The sequence below is a fragment of the Camelus bactrianus genome, chromosome 35 (assembly GCF_048773025.1).
Source record: "Camelus bactrianus isolate YW-2024 breed Bactrian camel chromosome 35, ASM4877302v1, whole genome shotgun sequence".
Lineage (NCBI taxonomy): Eukaryota > Metazoa > Chordata > Mammalia > Artiodactyla > Camelidae > Camelus > Camelus bactrianus.
This window is the reverse complement of record NC_133573.1, coordinates 22,756,606-22,775,713: the sequence shown is the minus strand read 5'-3', so window position 1 is coordinate 22,775,713 and position 19,108 is coordinate 22,756,606. Positions and strand designations below refer to the sequence as shown.

General features: G+C 37.3%; 1 protein-coding gene across 2 annotated transcripts in view; it reads left to right on the top strand.

Moving 5' to 3' along the window:
• PLXDC2 (plexin domain containing 2) overlaps positions 1 to 19,108 on the top strand; it is a 336,643-nt gene that overhangs the window by 152,469 nt on the left and 165,066 nt on the right. For both annotated transcript variants that reach the window (XM_074358105.1, XM_074358104.1), the window contains exon 4: positions 12,687 to 12,833. In XM_074358105.1, the coding sequence (XP_074214206.1) occupies positions 12,687 to 12,833 (147 nt within the window). The remainder of the gene's footprint in view (positions 1 to 12,686; positions 12,834 to 19,108) is intronic.

Below are 19,108 nucleotides of genomic sequence, written 5' to 3'. Positions count from 1 at the left end.
GTTTGTTTTCTCATCCTTGGACAAATATTTCATCCCCAGCACATTACAGATGAACCTCCAGACAAAGTAAGTCCAGTTCCCCTTTGTCATCCAGTGGACTCGTCCCCATTTATTTCTCACACAACTTGACCTGCAAGACCTCAACCATTTAGGCCTTTCTCCTCTAGCCACACTTCATTTATTTCATTTGTTATTGAAATACTGAACTCACAATTGTCCTCGGCAAGAATTTGCATGAAACGATCATGCAGCTGTAACAACTGTCCCTCAGCTCGCCATTCGGGAAAAAAGTACAAATTTATTTAGACTCTATACATTTATCTATAAACTGACAGTTAGGAACTCAGAATACATTTTTTTTTTTTACAAGATAAAACAATTAGGTTCCTAGGATTCTTTCATCCATTTATTCATTTTCTCATTCAACAGATATTTAGTCAATGCAAGTTGTTCATATTTTTTGTAAATAAAGCAGATATGAAACATATGCCTTCTTGGAACTTACAGTTAAGTGAAGTGGATAAAAATAAAAATAAAGTAAATAAATCAATCTAGAATCACAACTATGAAGGGACAAAGTGGATACAGAGATAAGAGCTATTGGCTGGGGGTGCCAGGGGCTTCTAAGACAAGACAGTCAGGTAGGACATCTCCAATGAGGTGAAATTTATTTTGGCATAAGTGGGGGAGCTACGGGGACAGAACATCCCAGGTAGGGAAGGTAGCATTTTGAGAAGATTGTGAGCAGGGAAGGGTAGATATATTCCAGGAACTGAGAGAGAAGGCCAAGATGCCAAGATGGGCGGGGAGACAGCCTGGGGCTCAAGTCCAAGGCCGGAGGTCTTTGAAAGTCCCGAGATGGAGTTTGCATTTATGGACTTCCTAGGCACTATTTGTACCAGGAACAGCCTGATCCCCACAGGACCCTCAGAGGCTGCTTTCTGGAAAAAGGATTAGAAGATCAGTGACATATAAATAAAGTCTGCCACCCCCACATCCCTGTTTTGAGGAGCTCATGGCGGCTGTGTCTGTACAGTATTTAGTAGCAACCAGAATGACCTTAGGACTTCTTTAGAGCCCTGTGCCAAGAAGAAATGTTAAGCACATGCAAATACTCATTTGCTAGATTCATTATTATTATCGCTTTCAGGGCGAGGGAAAGGAGAGTTTTGACTTTGCAGATGGAAACCTTGCAACCTTTTCCTAGAGTTCTTATGAATAACGCACACTTTGTCAGAGTCTGAGAAATTCTCCAGGCTGTAGCGCAGCAGTTTTATGACCAATGTTTTTGATTCTTCAAAGATGTTCTAATCCATCTCCTAAGGGGAAGGAAAAAAACAGTGTGGCAGTGGCCTCTGAAACTTAGGTATCATAAAACCAAAGTGAAAAAAAAAAACTCAATTTTTTCATCTGCAGAGTAATGGCATTTAGAAATATGCATTGTCTACAAACCCTATCAATTCAGAAAAAGAACGCATTAAAAAGAAATAAAACGTAATATTAGAGTATATGATAGGTAAATAAATGGATCTTTAAAAAAAAAACTCATCCTGTATTCCTTGTTTTCTTCACATTTTATTCTTTGAGAACCACTGTATTATGAATTCTTTACTGTGGATCTAAAACTTTCCTCTGTATCATAAATGCTTTGATAAGTATGCAAACAAGTTCTTTTTAGGTAGCCACTTTCTAAAACACCTTTATTTAAAAGATTAATTAGCAAATGATTTTGTTGCTTAATAAGATATTCTGGGGGAAATGATCCCTTTCAATTTTCAAGGCAATCTGTTGGTTGTGCTTCTTTGGCTTTAAACATTATGCCTGCTATTCCTCTACATGTTTTGCAAAACATTGTTGGCATTATTTTTGCAAGAAAAACCTCTAGGCCATCATGAGTTACATAAAGTCCACTACATCAGGGAACCAAATATGTACTGAATTTGTGAAACTATGCCCTACATATTGGACTGATTACTTATAAATCAAGTCAATATAGCCTAATGCAAAGTCCTAGATTGAACTTTGGATTTTATAATAGTTGTAACAGAACACTGATGTGTTATTCGTTTACAACTGTTCTCAGTCATCTGATTCAGTGGAATATTTATTACATTCTTTGCTCTCTGAGTGAACACAAGAATTTTTTTCCAACCCCTTTCCCCATTGTCTCCATCCTTAGTCTCTGGAATAATAATGTTCCTTCCAGGGTACAGCCCAAAGATAACTTTGACATAAGCTCTCTTCATTTTTTAACCCAGGTCATTTTTGATCTTTTTACCATTAAGCAGTATTCTGAATTTTTTCTACAAATTAACTGAATTCATAATATTAACTGGTGATTATTTCTAAGCAGCTTTTATACACATGTAGATTAGTGAAGAAAACTACTTAGATATCCAAATCCAGGCAGAGGAAATCCGTGAACAAGTGGAAATTCTCTACTTATATAAGTATTTGATATACATATATAGAATTTTGATGTAAGAACATTCAGTTAAGAGTTCCTTTTCCTGGTTTCTTTTGAACTTTTCACTTGAGATATAAAAATAAATCAAGTCACCCCAGGGTTTGTTATTAATACAATCACTTAATGCCTGTGTGCCCACTGGACTGTAAACAGAGTAAGTGCCGGAACTATGTCTTTTTCTGTTTATGGTATACTTTTTAAAACCAAAGTCTCCCGAATAAATGCTTTCAGTGTCCTAATATTAAAGGGAAAGATATTTAATCTAAAAAGATGATTGTTATTTGAAGCACAAATACCTGGGAGCAGAGGACAGATGTGTCTCCTCTGTGAGTGTCCATCCAAGACTATTAAATGTGAAAGACAAGAGTGAACTGGTCAATTCAGTCACATGACTCATCTTTTCAAAGGAAAGAAAAAATAAGTGAAGTGGTATCATTTTAGGAAAATTGTTCAACTTTTGCTTTTTCTGTGGATCAAGTATAACGATTAAAAATGCATAAAGTTAAACTTCCCAAAGCCAAATCTAACCTCTTTCTACTAAGTATTACTTATAATTATTACTGTGTTCAGTGTAGTCACGTCTGACTCCTTGCAATGCATGTTTTTGTGAAGCCTTGTGATTATGCTTGCAGACCGACTAATGATCTTTAAAATTTTGTTGATATCTCAAATGATGCAGCACATCCATTGCATTTTTGAAGTTGTTTTATCTTGATATTTGTTTCAAAGCTAATATACCTGGGGGAAAACATAAAATTGTACGTCATATGAATGCAACAGGAACCATGGAACGAAGATGGAAATTTTATACTATTTGGGACATGTACAAATGCAGCCCATGAAATATTCAGAAAACTCCAGATCTGAGAAATCAGATATTCTCCAGATCTGATATCCATTAAGGAAGAGAAGTCTGGACTCAGCCTTCTTTATTGAGATCGATTTCAACACAGCTAGAACTTTGAGCAGCATCATTTCAAAAACAGATGAAGGCCTATTTATTATTCCTACAGTTCTCTGGAATATAAACCTTGTTGTATGTGTTTTGGAAAGTACTGAGGTTGATATTTTAAAAAGCAAAATTCTTAAATTTTGATAAACTCTTCTAATGATAAGTTGAATTTTTAAATGTATTTCTAAAGTCTTCGTTTCTGTATGATCACTTAGGTATAGAACATTTGAGTTGCAAATTGGAAATTTCAGCTAATAGGTAATATTTGCTCTTGTTCAGTGTTTCCCAGACATGTCTGCCCCTGGAGATCACACTGCATCCAGCCCAGATTCTTATTTAAGTGGTCTGGAGTATGATCTGGGCTTTGGAGGTTATAAAAGATCTCCACGTGATTCTAATGTGCACACAAGTTTGGGAACCACTGCTGCAGTTCAAGGGCATTCATTAGCTCATGGCTTTGCCTCACCTTGAGCACTTACTCAAGTACCCCAATAAGAGAAAGGCAGAAATACAGGTGTGATTTGAATCTGAGAGGCCTTCTCAGTTCACATCTGGTTACTCCCAAGGCCTTTTTCTCTGACCATTGCTATGCACTGTATCTGGAGACCAATGATGTTTACCTTCCTATATCTGTCTGTTAGCATTTATAATGACAAATGACATGCAACTATGCCAAGTTCTTCAAAATGGGGACTGGCACCGGTTACTCAGAAGTGTCGAGGTTGCCAAGTTATCCTGACTAAATGCTTCAGGGTCACTTTTGAGTCCTCTTCTCCCTCTTAGATACCGGCAAGTCTTTTGGATTCTTCAGGCTTTCTCACAACAGCCTCTTCCCTTTTGTTCAGCCTCTTGGTAACCTGATAGGAGCTGTTAGGATTTCATTCTTGATTCTTTTATTCTTTTCTTTGAATTAATTAATTTTTATGCTTTTATTCTTTATTCTTACAATACCTTCCAAACCAACGTGTCATTCTAATCTCTCCCTTCTCCAGTCCATCCTATTTTTTAGATGGTTCCTTCTAAGTCTATTCTTAACCCATCACTTCCAAGTCTCTCATTTTGCACAGAACCAAGTTCAGACTTTCTAGATTGATGGTCAGAGGTTTGTGTGATCAACACAATTCTGCGCATCAAACAGCGTTCACATTACCCTCCACGTGTGTCTGTTGTTCTGATTAGTTTCTGTGATCTTCCTAGTTTTCTCTGCTCAGGCCCTCGGGCACAGACCAGCCCCTCTGACTAGAATTACCTTCTCAATTCATTTTTCAAGGCCCAGATTAAATATCGTGACTCCTGTGAACCCTATATTTTATCACTAAACCGAATGAGAGATTTTCTCCTTCTCAGATGCTTATCGAACTGACTGCCATCAGTACAGTCCTTACCTTATGCTGCTTGGGAACAGAGAGATGTGCATTCCAGCGTCATCCCACTCTGTGGCAGGTTTCTGCAGAGCAAGAGCTATATCAGAAACATCGTTTGCCTTTGACAGCGAAGAGCTCAAGGCCTCCCACATACATAATCAGTGCATCATAAATACTTGTTAGCTTGAATGAGTGACAACTAAAAAAAATGGTTGTAAATAAATAGGCCATTTCATAGCATCTTCCCCTACTAGACTATGCTCTCTTGACTATTTGACCTCCATGTATTTTTCTTGTGGTCTTTCCAGCTGGTTCTTAGGAAGGTGAGATGCTCATAACACTGATTTCACCCTGTGTGATTTTGGAAGACAGAAGCAGAAAAATAAAGCATGCTTCTCAGAGTGCACTGAAATAAAATCTCTCCTAGCTATCTTGCAATTTTATTACAATATGTAAATACCAGCTTTATGGGTCTGAGAGGGAATCTTTCTGCAAAGTCAGCAAAACCCATATGATGAAAATATTTGTTTGAATCTAGCATTGGTAATTTTAAAACAAAGCTATTCAACAGATTGTGCTTCTCTTTTTGCATCTTTATTTTTAATGACTCATGAAACTATCTCAGCCTCTCTCCCTTTGCTCTGCCCTTGTTTGACCTGTACCTCAGCTCCCTAAATTTAAGCGAGTTGGCCCAACGAGATTTTCCTTCTTCTAAAATGTGCTCCTGGAAGAATTTATCACTTGAAATGGCTTTTAAATTCTTATTTAGAAAGCAGCAGGAAGATTTACATTGTTAAAAATGTATCTATGCCAACTGAAAGCAACTTTACAGATCTTTTTTTGTTTTTCAATTGAAGCTCCCCTAGTGTCCTGTCAAAATGACCTCTCAAGGAAGTGGAAAGTTACAGGATCTCCCGGCCGGCAAAGTAATTCTGTATTGATACTTAGCAAAACAGCTGAACCGCTCAGGCACAGAGAATCTGGATGGCTTCGTGGGTTTAAAATGGCCCCAAATTCCTTCCCATGAAAAGAAAGGACCTTTCCACCTCTTGAATCCAGGACTGCAAGGTGATTCTGATGTTTGAGGAGAATTCACGCTCCAATAAGTGTTAGCAGCATAAAAATGTAGAGTGTCTGAAGTTTGTCACTGGTGTTCTCTGGGATATTTATGTCAACACAACGAAGGTAGTATCTAGTAGCGTTTTATAATTTCCAACATGCATTCACATTTATCTCAAGTGAACTTAAAGGTTGTCACATAACTATCTTTATTCTGAATTATAGAATCTAACTAGATTCTAATTCTAAGTATAACAAGTGATCGCAAACCTCTCTTGCAAAATCCCACTCACTGATCTGTTTCTTATCAGTGACTGCCTGACTCGGGGGTGGGGCTAAAATTGTAAACACATGAGAACTTACAAAAAAAGTAAAAAGACTAAAGAAGGGTTTTAGTTTTTGACTTTAAAGGAGTAAATAATATGAAAAAAAGATCTGACTAATTATATTAATACCTGTTACTTGAAATACCAGACTGGATCATTTTGAAATAGTAACAGTTACCTTATAAATGAGAAGACTGGCCGAGTGGTTACCAGTTGGTAGGAGGAAGCTGTCCAACTTTTCCACAAATATTGGTTGTGTGAAAATTCTCAACTGAGTTATAATTTTTAAAAGTTGCTCCTGAGTAAGTTTTTCCATAATTCTTTTGAAATTATAGTCATCATTTCTCAATTTTTTTCTAAGAAATAGGCCAAGAGAGAGAATGTGGATTTTGAAAAAGCCCTCCTATATTAGAAAGCTTGAATGATAATTTCGATTAGTATTGGAGAATTACATGGAGTTTCAAAGGTAATAAATCTAGGGCTTTTTCTTTCTTTCTTTTTTTTTTTTTTTACAAATCCAGACCTAATGAAGGAACTATCTGTATGAGCTGTAGACTGAATTCTGTCCTCCCTAAATTCTTATGTTGAAGCCCTAACCCTAATGGGACTGATGTCCTTACAAGAGGAGCAAGAGACACTAAAGAACTTTCTCTCGGCCCTGTGGGGACAGAGAGAAGGCAGCCATCTGTAAGCCAGAAAGACAGCTTTTACCAAAAACCAGATCAGCCAGAACCTTGACTCCAGAACTGAAAGAAAGAAAATTTTTAAGCCACTCAGTCTACGATATTTTGTTATGGCAGCCTGAGAAGGCTGTTACCCGAGTTCCTGCCCAATTATGAATGCTACATCTAGAATAGAAATGTCCATATTTTAAAAGTATGATGATCTTTTTTGATTATCAGAACATGTTGAGGTTCCCCACACCATTATTCTTGCCTCTTTCTAGGTGACTGAAAAAATACACCATAGCAAGAATTATATAGAAATTCAGTAACACGGTAAAGTGATCACAGATTTTACGCATCACAATATATTGTGCATTTGAAAAAGAGCACACAGGTAAATAAGAGCTGTGATTTATCAGTCTGCACAGATAACAGTGTCCCCAGGGATTTTAACACCCCCTGCAACTAGTCTGTTAATTTGCCTCCAATCTTGGGGCCAATCTACAACTTACCGATGAGGATGATTAAGTGCCCATGGAAATGGCACTGTCCTCTACAGGCACAACAGCCGGCTCTCCAGACTACACACCTGTGTCTCTTTTAGTGGGTGTCACTGAAATAAGGCCAGAAGGCTTCTAACTCGTGCCTAGCAATTGCTCACCATTTGCCTTGTCACTTTAGGATCTCAGGGGCTTAGCTGAAGGGCACTTTAAGAGACATCTTAAGTTCAAATTCCTCATGTAAAGTCCAGACCTTAACTGTGGCCCTTCAGAGGCCGAAGCTGTGCTTCAACCCAGATCTCCTTTGGGCTATGTGATTGTGATGCTAATTTTGTGCATTTTGATAGAAATCTCATACACATTTTAAACCATTTTTTTCACTTGTACATTTTTTCCCCCAGGTTTTTAGAGTCTTCAAAAATCCCTTGCAAGTTGGCAGTGCACATCGTTAGTAACCACTGTTTGACTGGGGAATCCCTGGCTTGCATTTACAAAAGATAAATCGAGATGTTAATTCACTCAAAACTGCCCCAGACTCTCTGGCCCGTTCCTTCTCACCACTCTAAGCCTGGGAATACTCTCCCAGGTTCTTTCTTGCAAAGGTTAACAGTGTCTACCAGGAACAGATAAATATGCTATATCCACGTGGAAAATACTATTTGTTTCATTTAATAAATGAATCTACACAAACGTATACCAACATACTCCAAAATTCCTGGAGCTCTAGGCCATCACTTAATTGAATTGTAGAGTTTTGATTTTGTTATTATTTGGAAAGATTATAAATAAATGTGTTATGTTTTCTTAGCCGTACAGTTTACCCCTTTCTGCATAGCATGAGAGACAGTCTCATCTGAGACTGTTGTGGGGAAAATGGAAACTTTTATAATGGAAATATTGCTGGAATTCTGTATTTTATGTATCGCATAATAATCTGACATCACAAATTTACACACACACACACACACATACACACTCAACTAATCTTACATTCTTGGAGGTCACTTAACAAAACTCTTGTGAAGAACTGATAAAATAAATTCTGCCTACAAAGAGTCATAAATAAGATATTGCTGGGGGATAGACCATGCTGCAAACAGATCAAGTAGATAAAATCCTCAGAGAAGTGGCAAAGGCATCTGTAAGAAACTAAAACTCTGTAAAAGACAAGCATAATGAGAGTCAGTACAATAATCTGATAGAGTCAATAGGAGACAGAGGAACTGACTCTGAAGCTTCTGACACTGTCAGTAAGTTGAATTGTATCCCATGTGATTGCTCTGAGCATCTGAAGTACCACTGCTGTGGTACTTGCTGATGGACATCGAAGGCTGTTTGAAGGTAATATATAATTGTTCCCATCGTGCTGAAATTGTGTGGGGCTAATTTAATAATCCTTTATATTCTGTTCACATGCTTTTCAAATGTGTTTAAATACATTGGTCTAATTTCTTTCTTTGGCAACTTAGTGAAAAAAAGCTAAATACTGTCACTGGTTTTTTAGTAACAGGAACACTCATGTGACCTGAACCATCTTCCTCCTCCATGTTCCCTGTGCGTCACCTTCTTTCTAATGTAGTTGGGAAAGGTGGGCGTGTGGGTGGGATCTGTCTCTCACTTCTCTTTCCATGTTGTCTACTCCTTGTCTCATGGTGCCTTCAATGCTCCCAGACCAGCCGGGGACCGTCCCTCATCCCGCTGCACAGCTCCTGCAAAGTCCAGGACTCCTGTCATCCTCCATGTGATTTGGCCTCCAGCAAAAAAAGGAATTCTACGCGCACGGGAGTTCACACTTTCAGTCCACTGAGATGAACTGTGTGCATGATTGACTTCACCAAAGTGACAGGGCTTACTCGTGACTAAGCCTGTGAGAGCCAGAGAGCAGATTACCTGCCTGCGAGTTTAATGTTTGAGTCCACACCACGGTTCCCTCCCCAGCCCTGCCCTGCCTCCCCTCCTCTACCCACAGCTTCGTCAGAATGTGGCTAATGTCTCAGCCTACTGCCTCTTTTTGAGATCCTTGAGAACAGTCCAAGGAATAAGTCAGCAGATTACTCTAGGATAATAACTAAGAGGAAAACATGAGCGACTCCCTAAAAGTCTGTCGTAGAATTATAGACACTGCCAAGAGCTAGCAGAGCTTGTGAAGAATTCTGCAGCCTTAGCTCCCATACGTTCTATCAGAATGTTTCTCATTAAAAACCTGTTGTCTCTTATACACATGAATGATTTCTGCATAAGTGAGTGAACAAAGAAGAGAGATGATTTAGCAATGCTTCTATAAAACACAACATAAAATCATTTAATCCAGATTCAAACTTAAGCAATCTTACTCTCTAAATTTAGTAGAAATGAGTATTTTCATGCATTTCTGTTAACGCTGATTTCATTTACCTTAAATAGTGAAAAAATATTGCACTCTACATCAATTAGATTATTGAAACCGGTATTTTAAAGAGGTTTAATGGAAATAAGCCATTTCACAGAGCGATTTTAAGTTAGTGACCTTGAAGCTCTACATTGAGTATGAGTATCTAATTTATAGTGTGTTCAAGGAGGCTTCTTTACGTGTTTTTCAAAGTACTTACTGTAGATATTCTGTATTATCTGTATGTCACATTGTGGTCTTGTGTGTCTTCATCTATATGTTGGTTGTTTGATTCCAAAGAATCAACAATTAATCCTTTTAAGCATCTTCACAGATTTTTTTAATGCTTGATGTGAAGAAAAAGAAAAGAAAGTGGTTATATACAAAATGGTTTATTTAAAAAAAATCAAATATTACAGATGAAGGGGGGGGGAATACTCTCCAAATCTCATCATTTAGAAATAACCACATGACAGCTTCTCCATTCCTGTGACCACGTTTGCCTCACACCTTGGTTGATTTGGGTGTGGAGTCAGGTGTTCCATTTTTAACACAGTCTTGTTTATGGTACATTTCTCCTGTATTTGAATGTATGAGAAATTTGTTTGTTGCCTTTATACTTATATTACTACCTGATTGGGCCAAAATTCCTTGAATCACAACTTCCTTCTCTCAGATTTTACAGCCATTGTTTCCACTGGATATTATGGAGACATATTAGACTACCTAATTTTTTTTTTTTTTTACTATTTATACGTGACTTGATTTGTCTTGCTAGATGCCTGTAAGACTTCTGCTTCTTTTTTTCATCTATGAGAAACCTCACCAGAAATTTTTGAAGTCTTCAAATTTTTATTGCAAACTTACTTTGGACAGAGTGTATAGTTTCAAGTCTTTATTGCAGAAAAATTATTCTTCTAATGCACTTAAAAATACTTGTCTAAGCCAACTACATATATATATATCAAATTATTTTAAAAGGATATATATATATATATGTATCTTTTAAAATCATTTGATTATCTGACTTACTTCATTCTTTCCCATTTCATCTTGTGTACGTTTCTCAAGACTTTTGTGTCATGACTAGTGACCAGTCCTGTTTATTCTGCTCTTGTTACTACTAATGTTTTCATCTCTGTTATTTTTTTCCTGAATGTTGCCAGCTCACTTTTTTTCCTTTTGCTATTTTATCGTGTCCTTTGGTTTCTTATATCAACATGATTTTTTAGCTCTTTGTTTTTGAGGAGTTTAATATACACAAGTAATAACTTAAAATGGCTTTACCTTTAAATGTACTAGATGGTCCTTGTGAACTCACTTATCTAAGAATGTAACATATTTGGCATATTAGTAACACCTGACAAGAACCACTCAAATTATATTTCTTCATTTATTATGAAACTATTTTTAAGAGGTAACCGACTGATTCAGGGCTAAATAAATTTTACCTAAGAACTATGATTATGTTTTGGATGTCCTTGTATTTCAAATGACTAGCACAGTAGTGTTCACACAATATAGTTTTGACTTTTAAAAAATTCTCAAATGAATTCAGAGTTCAAATGCTATTACTGCAAAAGGCAATGTGAGGCTGCCATAAAAATGATCCAACATAAAACCAACTTAATACCCATGATGTAGACGAGAAGACATTTGGGTTAGGAATTGTGTAAACTGACGGTTGCAGAATGGTGAGGCTAAAGTTATGCTGACATTCTCTCTGTATTTTTGGTGTATGTCGTCTGTTTACAGCTGCACATTTCCAGACATGTTTGAGAAGCATGGATTCATAAGATTTATAGCTACCTACTGTGCCATCTACTTTCAGTAACAGTTGGTTTCTAAATGAATTGGCAAGTAGGCATATCACAGTAGTGTTTTATTTTATTTTCTGTGATGTTAGAAATAGTTTCCTTTTGAGCAAAATAGGGAAATCTTTGTGCCTGAAGTGGCTCTTGATAGAGCTTTAAGTACCGTTCCTCCTGTAAAGGACAAGATGTGGTTTGAATAATTTAGTGGTGCTAAACTGTCATTATTTTTGAGACATCTATTTTATGGCTTTCCTGAATAACTGAGCCAAACATCTCTCCCAGGGATTTAACAGTTTCTGTCTCTAAATTCCTATGTAAACAATAAGTTGTCCTCCTCTTTGCAGAAAGGTTGCCATGACAACTTGGCAAGCTTGTGCTATAGAAGCCAAAAAGCTTTAGCTTTCAGTGTTTTCAAAGATATGATGTTGTTTTGAGCGGCTGTGATTTACATGAAAATAAAGGTGTCTGTTCACATAGCCATATCGGTAATTGTAATTAGATCAAAAAATGGATATTTTTGCAGCTAATCCATTGTTTAGCATAATGTTACTCTGAATTCTTCACGTTAACTTCAGGACGATGTCTTAATTACAGAGATGTAAGGGTTAAAGGAAATAACACAGTCATTTTAGATACTTTGATTGCAACAATTATACTGAACTCTATATTGGAAGTTTGTACTTTTAAAGAAAATGTCTATTTGGCAATTATATGAGAATTTGGCAACGTGATAAATGTTACATAATCCGCCTAAAGATTACATCTGACCTCAGTGTTACTGAACTCTCTATAAAAATACTAGCGATAGGGAGAAAAAAACATAGTTTTTAACTTAAACACATTGAATATTTTCTTCAAAACCACCTTTTTATACCATTCATTGAAAAATTGAATGCATCACTATCATTTGTTACTCAGACTTGATGATGTTTTTACATGCTTCCTGCTTGTGCCCTTTGACTAACGTCTCCCCACGTCACCCGCTTCCAGCCCCTGGTACCCCCCATTGCACTCTCTGTTCCCATGAGTTCCGCTTTCTCAGACGGCACATGTGCATGATACCATACAGTATTTATCGTTCTCTGTCTGATTTATTTCACTTAGCACAATATGGTCAAAGGCCATCCGTGCTGTCTGTGTTCTTGACGGGCAGTATTCTCTTTCATTACAGGAGGACACAGATCATAATTACTATATATCTCGGATATATGGTCCATCTGATTCTGCCAGCCGGGATTTGTGGGTGAACATAGACCAAATGGAAAAGGACAAAGTGAAGATTCACGGGATACTGTCCAACACTCACCGGCAAGCTGCAGTAAGTGCTCTGAAGTTTTAAGTTTCTTTTTTTCTTTCTGCTGTGAAAAAATTTTTACCTTAATTAACCTATTAACATTGTTATGATCAACTTTCAAGTATACTTAGTTCTGCCTTGCAATTTAGATTGATAATTGCATATAAGATATTACAGAAAATAAAGAGTTCTTTTCAGAAGCCACTGTTAAGTGTAACAGTTAATTAATTAAATAAGTTAACCATTAATTTCTCCAGTAGATACGATGAATTGAGTTACGTATTCAGTTCAAAGTTGAGATTTATCTTGGATGATTCTCAGTATTCTTGTAATCCATGCATTTAGAGAACTTTTTAAAAAATTACATGAGTTTACTGTCTCCCATTTTACATGAGTATGTTACTCTTGATCTGAAAAAGACTTAACCAGGAACATTTATGGTTCAGATAACACATGTAGACCAAAATATGGATTTAAATGAAGAAGTTTAAAATAAAAGAATTAAATCTAGAAGAATTCAAACATATTTTAAGCCTGGTCTCATCATTTACCAACTGTGGTTCCTTAAATAATTTAACTAGTGTGAGGCACAGTGGGGATGACAGAGGATGTTGATACAGGCGTCACTCACCTTACGTGGTCACTGATATCCTGATCTATGTGTCAGGTTGAATGCTTACATGTATTAGCTTTTTCAATCTTCCCAACAATTCTATGATTTAAATATAATTGCCGTTTTCTGCAGCTAGCTACTGCAGATAAGAGAACTGAATCTTGGAAAAATCAAGTAACCGATCTAAGGGTCTCCTGCTAGTAAGTGGTTTAACTCAGATGTTAACCTAGGCAGTCAATCCCCCATTCAAAATGCATGTAAAAATTATCACACTTGGTTCTCAGAATGTTCTCTGATAATCATTTTATCAAAGACGATGCCTGATTTAACATTTTAAAAAGTAATTTAGTTTTGCTGCCATGGATTATAGTGGTGATCTGACTATCAGTGAAGCCATGTCTTGTTCAGTTTAGCAACCTAAAGGGAAAACAAAATAACTAACCTTTCAAGTGCTATCACTGTTACTGTTACAAAGATAAAACTAATAGAGTAATGACTGATGTGATTTAAAGAGGCATTGATTTGATAAATGTAAAATTTCAAAAATTTCGGCCAACAGCTTTCACAGTATATAAGTAGATGTTCCTATATCAGGAGGTCAAATTCTAACAGTTAAAATGGAAATCAATTGTAGTTCACCATGATGGTTCATTGAAGCAGAGAAGGAAATAAAGTGGCCACCTATCCTGACTGAATTCCATCATCTCTTTTCTTTCATATTCAAGCAATCTCAGAGAAGGTGACAGATTCAAAAATGATTCAGTGTTTTAGAACAGATTTTCACAAGAAGAGAAAATGAGGAAGGTTAGATTAGGACCATATCTATTAGGAATTTATTGCATTTGACAATCTTCCCACTATATGACAGTGCCTAGTATTATACAACATACTTCGTAACAGTTTGAACATTGGTGTATCCACATGGAGATTCTATAAAGTGGTCCATCTTGTGTTGGCCACTGTGGATGAAACCTCTAGGCAAAGAAAGAATTTCATCAGTTAAAACGTTAGCAGATTTCTTCTTACGCTGTGTCTGGTGCTCTTCCAAAGGGGAAGCAGCTCGTGTGTCCTCTCTTCCCTCAGGAAAGACATTTTCTCTTTGGAATAGGGTTTGCTTGGTTGCCTTGTAACAGCTCTCTGATAGTCTCAAGAAAATTTATGATGCTATGAATGATCCTTTTTTTTTTCTTATTGTGATTGTGAGAGTGACATTGTTTGTTGCTTGCAACACCACAAGTTGGCTTAAATTCAAATGGAAAGACTGGAATAACTTACCTGGTGCTCCATGCATTGATTTTTAAATACATATCACTGGTTGAAGCCTTTAACTGCTCTGCCACTGTTTTTCCATGCGAATCAAAGCCATTACTAAACATTTCCTAGTGTGAAAGATTGGTCCTGTACCCGCTTTCCCTGTCACCACCACCAAGACACACATGCACACACACACACAGCATGCACATCCAGGTACACAACTGTGATTTACAACACTAGAACTGATAATATTACTTAATTCCTTTTTTGGGGAAAAAATTGCCCCTTGGATTCCTTCATTTAAGAAAGTTTTACATCTTGGAACTTACAAATTTACTTACTAAAATATTTTAAAATATTTTTCTACATTCTTGCATAAGTATGACTGTTAAATATTAGTTTGACTATTTGCAAATTGTAGACAGTGACCCATGTTTTAATATTGCTTTGTTCGGCCTCCCCACCTTTCCAATCCTGCCTTGTTCTCTTGGCTCCATTTCCATTACCCTTGAAGTAGAACCAGGTTTTTAAAGGTGATGACAGAATTGCAGTGTTGGGGTGGTGTTATGGCCAGGGGCTCAGTAATGCCCACATGTACCCCCTTCCTACCCATCTCCGCACACATGACATGGCACCCAGCCACAGCTGCTCTCCCCTGCCGTGTTGAGACACTTAACCACGAGGGAAAATGGCAAACGGGAAACAGTGATCCACTTTATTGATTAGGTTCCTGATATCATAATCATAATCTTTGATGAAAAGCTCTCCAGTAGGTTGACTGGAAACAGGATCTAAGTTTAAGCCCTAAGGGAAGAGGGGAGTTCCTTAAATCTTATCACCAAGTGATGTAATTTGCATACCATCCTGTCAACAAATCAGACAAAAAAGAGAAAAGATATGGCAGCCTCAGGGGGCAGTTGGGCAACTAACCCAGCACTGAGCAAACAGGAAATGGAGTGAGAGAGCTGAGGACTGGATTTCCTGAAGATGCAGCTTCCCTTCCCTTCAGATTGGATCAGAGGAAGGCACAGGATTGCCTGAACTGGAAACATAATTTTTTAAAGAAATATTTTCCCCTTGACCACCATCATTTATAAATGTGATCTAAACAATATTTTGGAATCTTAATTAATATTCTAGAAAAGGAGGAATATGGAAAGAGAGGAAGAGTTTTCTGTTTTCTCCCATTCACAAAAATGTCATACCTTCAGAGCAGAGTAAGACTTAGATGTCATTTAATTCACATTTTTTTCACATGCCAAAACACACGGATATCGATTTCCTTTTAGAATGTAAACTAAAATGATTAGTATTTGTATTATATATGTATGCAGTAATTTGATTACATGTTCCTTCACATCTCCCCATGGTCCCTTTTTTATTTAAATCTCATTGTTCTTTTTGGTTTAAATAACATTTCTTAAATCATGTTCGCCATAAAAACAGATGTTAAAACCTAGTTTTACGGTTGAGCACTTTAAAGGAAGGAGGTCATCTTCACAGATAAAGAAAAGTGAAAAATACGTGTAAGTCCCTATCATACGACAAGCAATGAGCTGGGCACCTTACATTCAAATACTGGTACTTTAGGGGTGTTGTTCCTTATTCAAAGTCCCCTGGTTATCAAGCTGCAGATCTGGAAGTTTCTAACTACAAACCTAGGAACCAGTTTGGACTTCTTTCTTTCCTTCGATGAGGACCTTCAAATTCCACAATTTTGAGGTTTTCTTCTATACTTTTAGATCCATATTGTTTAATTTGGCACACAGTTTGATTCCACAGCCAGACCAAAGCAGGCAGGTCTGTGTAAATACACCTAGTTTATAAATGAGCACAACAGAAGGGACACTGGCCAGAGGACCAGGCTAGGGGACCAGAGGGAGAACCAGAGAGAGGACCCTCCACAGGGACAGGTGCTTTCATATCACCCAAAGCCCTGGACCCCAAGAGGGCCTCAAGCCACCTGCTCCACTGTATGCCTCGTGCCCCTTCTGAGCCCGGGGCATGGCTGGAGACCAGGTGCACCAGCATGCAGGCACAGCCACCCATGACTTGGCACCTCTCTTGGCCTCTGGCTCAACCCAGCAGGGCTCAGAGAATTGGACCTGTCCTCCCTGCTCTTCAGCAGGGACCAGGGAGAGGAGGCGCTGGGGCAAGTAGGATTATTTCCCTGAAATTATGATGGAAAGGAGTGATGAAGAATCATTTTGCCTTATGAAACCACAGTTGATGAAGTTCTGATTCACAACTTCTGGAGAAGCACCACGGTCCCCGTGGAAGGCATCTAGGGTTACAGAAGTTATGAGACCTGGGCTCTGAAGCTCATGTTCTCAGGTTCTGGCCTTTCTGCACCTCAATTTTATAACCTGGGACAAAGGCAAAAAATGCCTGCCTTGACCATCCTCCAGTGCTGTTTGAAGAATAAAAATGAAATAGATATGAAAGGACACTGAAAATGTCAAACAACAATGAGATAGTGAGGCACTGTTGTTTGAGAGTCCTAATTCTTTACAACAAAAACCAGCAACCCCAAAATAAGTTAATTCCTAAGTAATCTACCAGCGTCTTTCTCTACAGATAGATAGAAATGTATCTGTATATTTATATCTGTATTATATTTCTATATAACTTTTTGCCAAGAAATTGCCAATGTGCTTTTTGCCAGATACACTCTGGCTTTTAAAAAACAAAATATGTTGGTCAAAAGATTGATTCTTCATATAAGAAAAATGAAATGAAGTCCTGTTCTCCTATCTCTCTGTCACAAAGCAGGTAAAATTTTTGATGAACCCTGTATGATTGTGGATGGCAGACTGTTTTAAATTTTAAAAATTGTACTGGTCTCCGTGGGGATCCTCAGACTACTTGAATATATATAGAAACCTTCATTAAACAAAAATTAGGTTTTCTGGAGTTCCCCCCCTCCCCCCCGAAAAATAACATCATTTCAACTAGCATTTCCATCGGTCTTACATTTGCATAATGTTGATGTTTGGATGCCTGTGGTGACTTTAGTCCATTTTTTCTCATGTTGCACAATTCCATTTTTTTTCTGTGCATCAGAAAACTCTGTTGATGACTGCTTATTTTTCTAAATGATTAACACAAAAGACAATTTAATTTGCTATCTCTATTAGGCTATTATCCAGACCACACATTTCTGCCTGAGTCCTGTTCACAGTGTCCAACCATAAGTTGCTCTTACTTATTTTTAGTTTTGACTGGTTGAATAAACTTGCTGCATTCTGTCTTGTGAGTTGTTTCATTTCAAGCGAGACGTACACAGTTCACCAACCTGGCCTTACTTGTCTTCATTCACAGGATTTCCCTCTAGGTTAATAACAGACAGGGATGAGTTGTTATATGCATGTGTCTCTCGAGTTTCATTTTGGTTTAATTAATATCATAATATATCATCATCATCATCATCATACTGATGTCATTTATCAATTTTGAGAGTAATTCTGTCTTGAAGAAAGTATTATTTGAGGGCCTTTTATGGAAAACAAAGCCTTCTTTTGTTCCATTCCACAAAGTGCATATGCGATCAGAGTAACTGAGTTCTTCTGCGTGCCAGGCAAGTGAGCTGGTCCACCTGCCTCGAAGCTAGTGGACATGGAAAGATCCATTCACTCTTCCACCAATAACATTAACAACACAGGTTAAACTTTCCCATTTAATATTTTAGACATCAAAGGGGCTTTGGAAATTCTTGAAGACGGCAGCCTTATGAATACAGTGTTCAATTTTTACCCATATTACAAACCTTCATTTTTGAAAGCAAGAACATACCTTCTGTTTTAAAACTCATGCTTGAGTTTATCGTATTTCAGTTCAGTTGAATCTCATTTCTCTTTATTGTGTCTTTGGCACAGGATAGGGGATGTTCTTGACGTAAAGTTAGAGTCCCAGGAGGTGATCATACATTCTCTGTTACCAATGATGGCTGTGAAATAATCCTAGATAGATAAATATCTACTTGGCTTTTTAAAGTTACAAGTGAGGTGAATACTTGAGGTTTCTGTGAAACCCTCTTGGAAGGTTTTACATTAATCTTTTATAATCGTAAGGGCTGCTAAAAAGGGACCCCACAGATGTGCAGCCATGTCTCAGGTGGAATAAATTTACTCCTTTCTTTCATCCTAGATTCTCTTCTATGACCTATTTTTGATCATCTTTTCTGAGATCTCTCTAGGACCCCATGAAGACTTAACAGGGTTAATTTTACATAACATGACTGCAAAACATATTCTCATCCTGAAGTTATTAAATGATAAAGCTTTCACAGGGCTTTTTTGCAAGGAAAATGTTTTGTAGCACAGAAAAGTTAGCAAAATATAGATGGACTGTAATGCTCCTTAAGAGTGAATCCAACTAAAAGCAAGTAAGCATAATTCTTGTGAAAAAACTTAAATTATAGAAGATAAGAGAC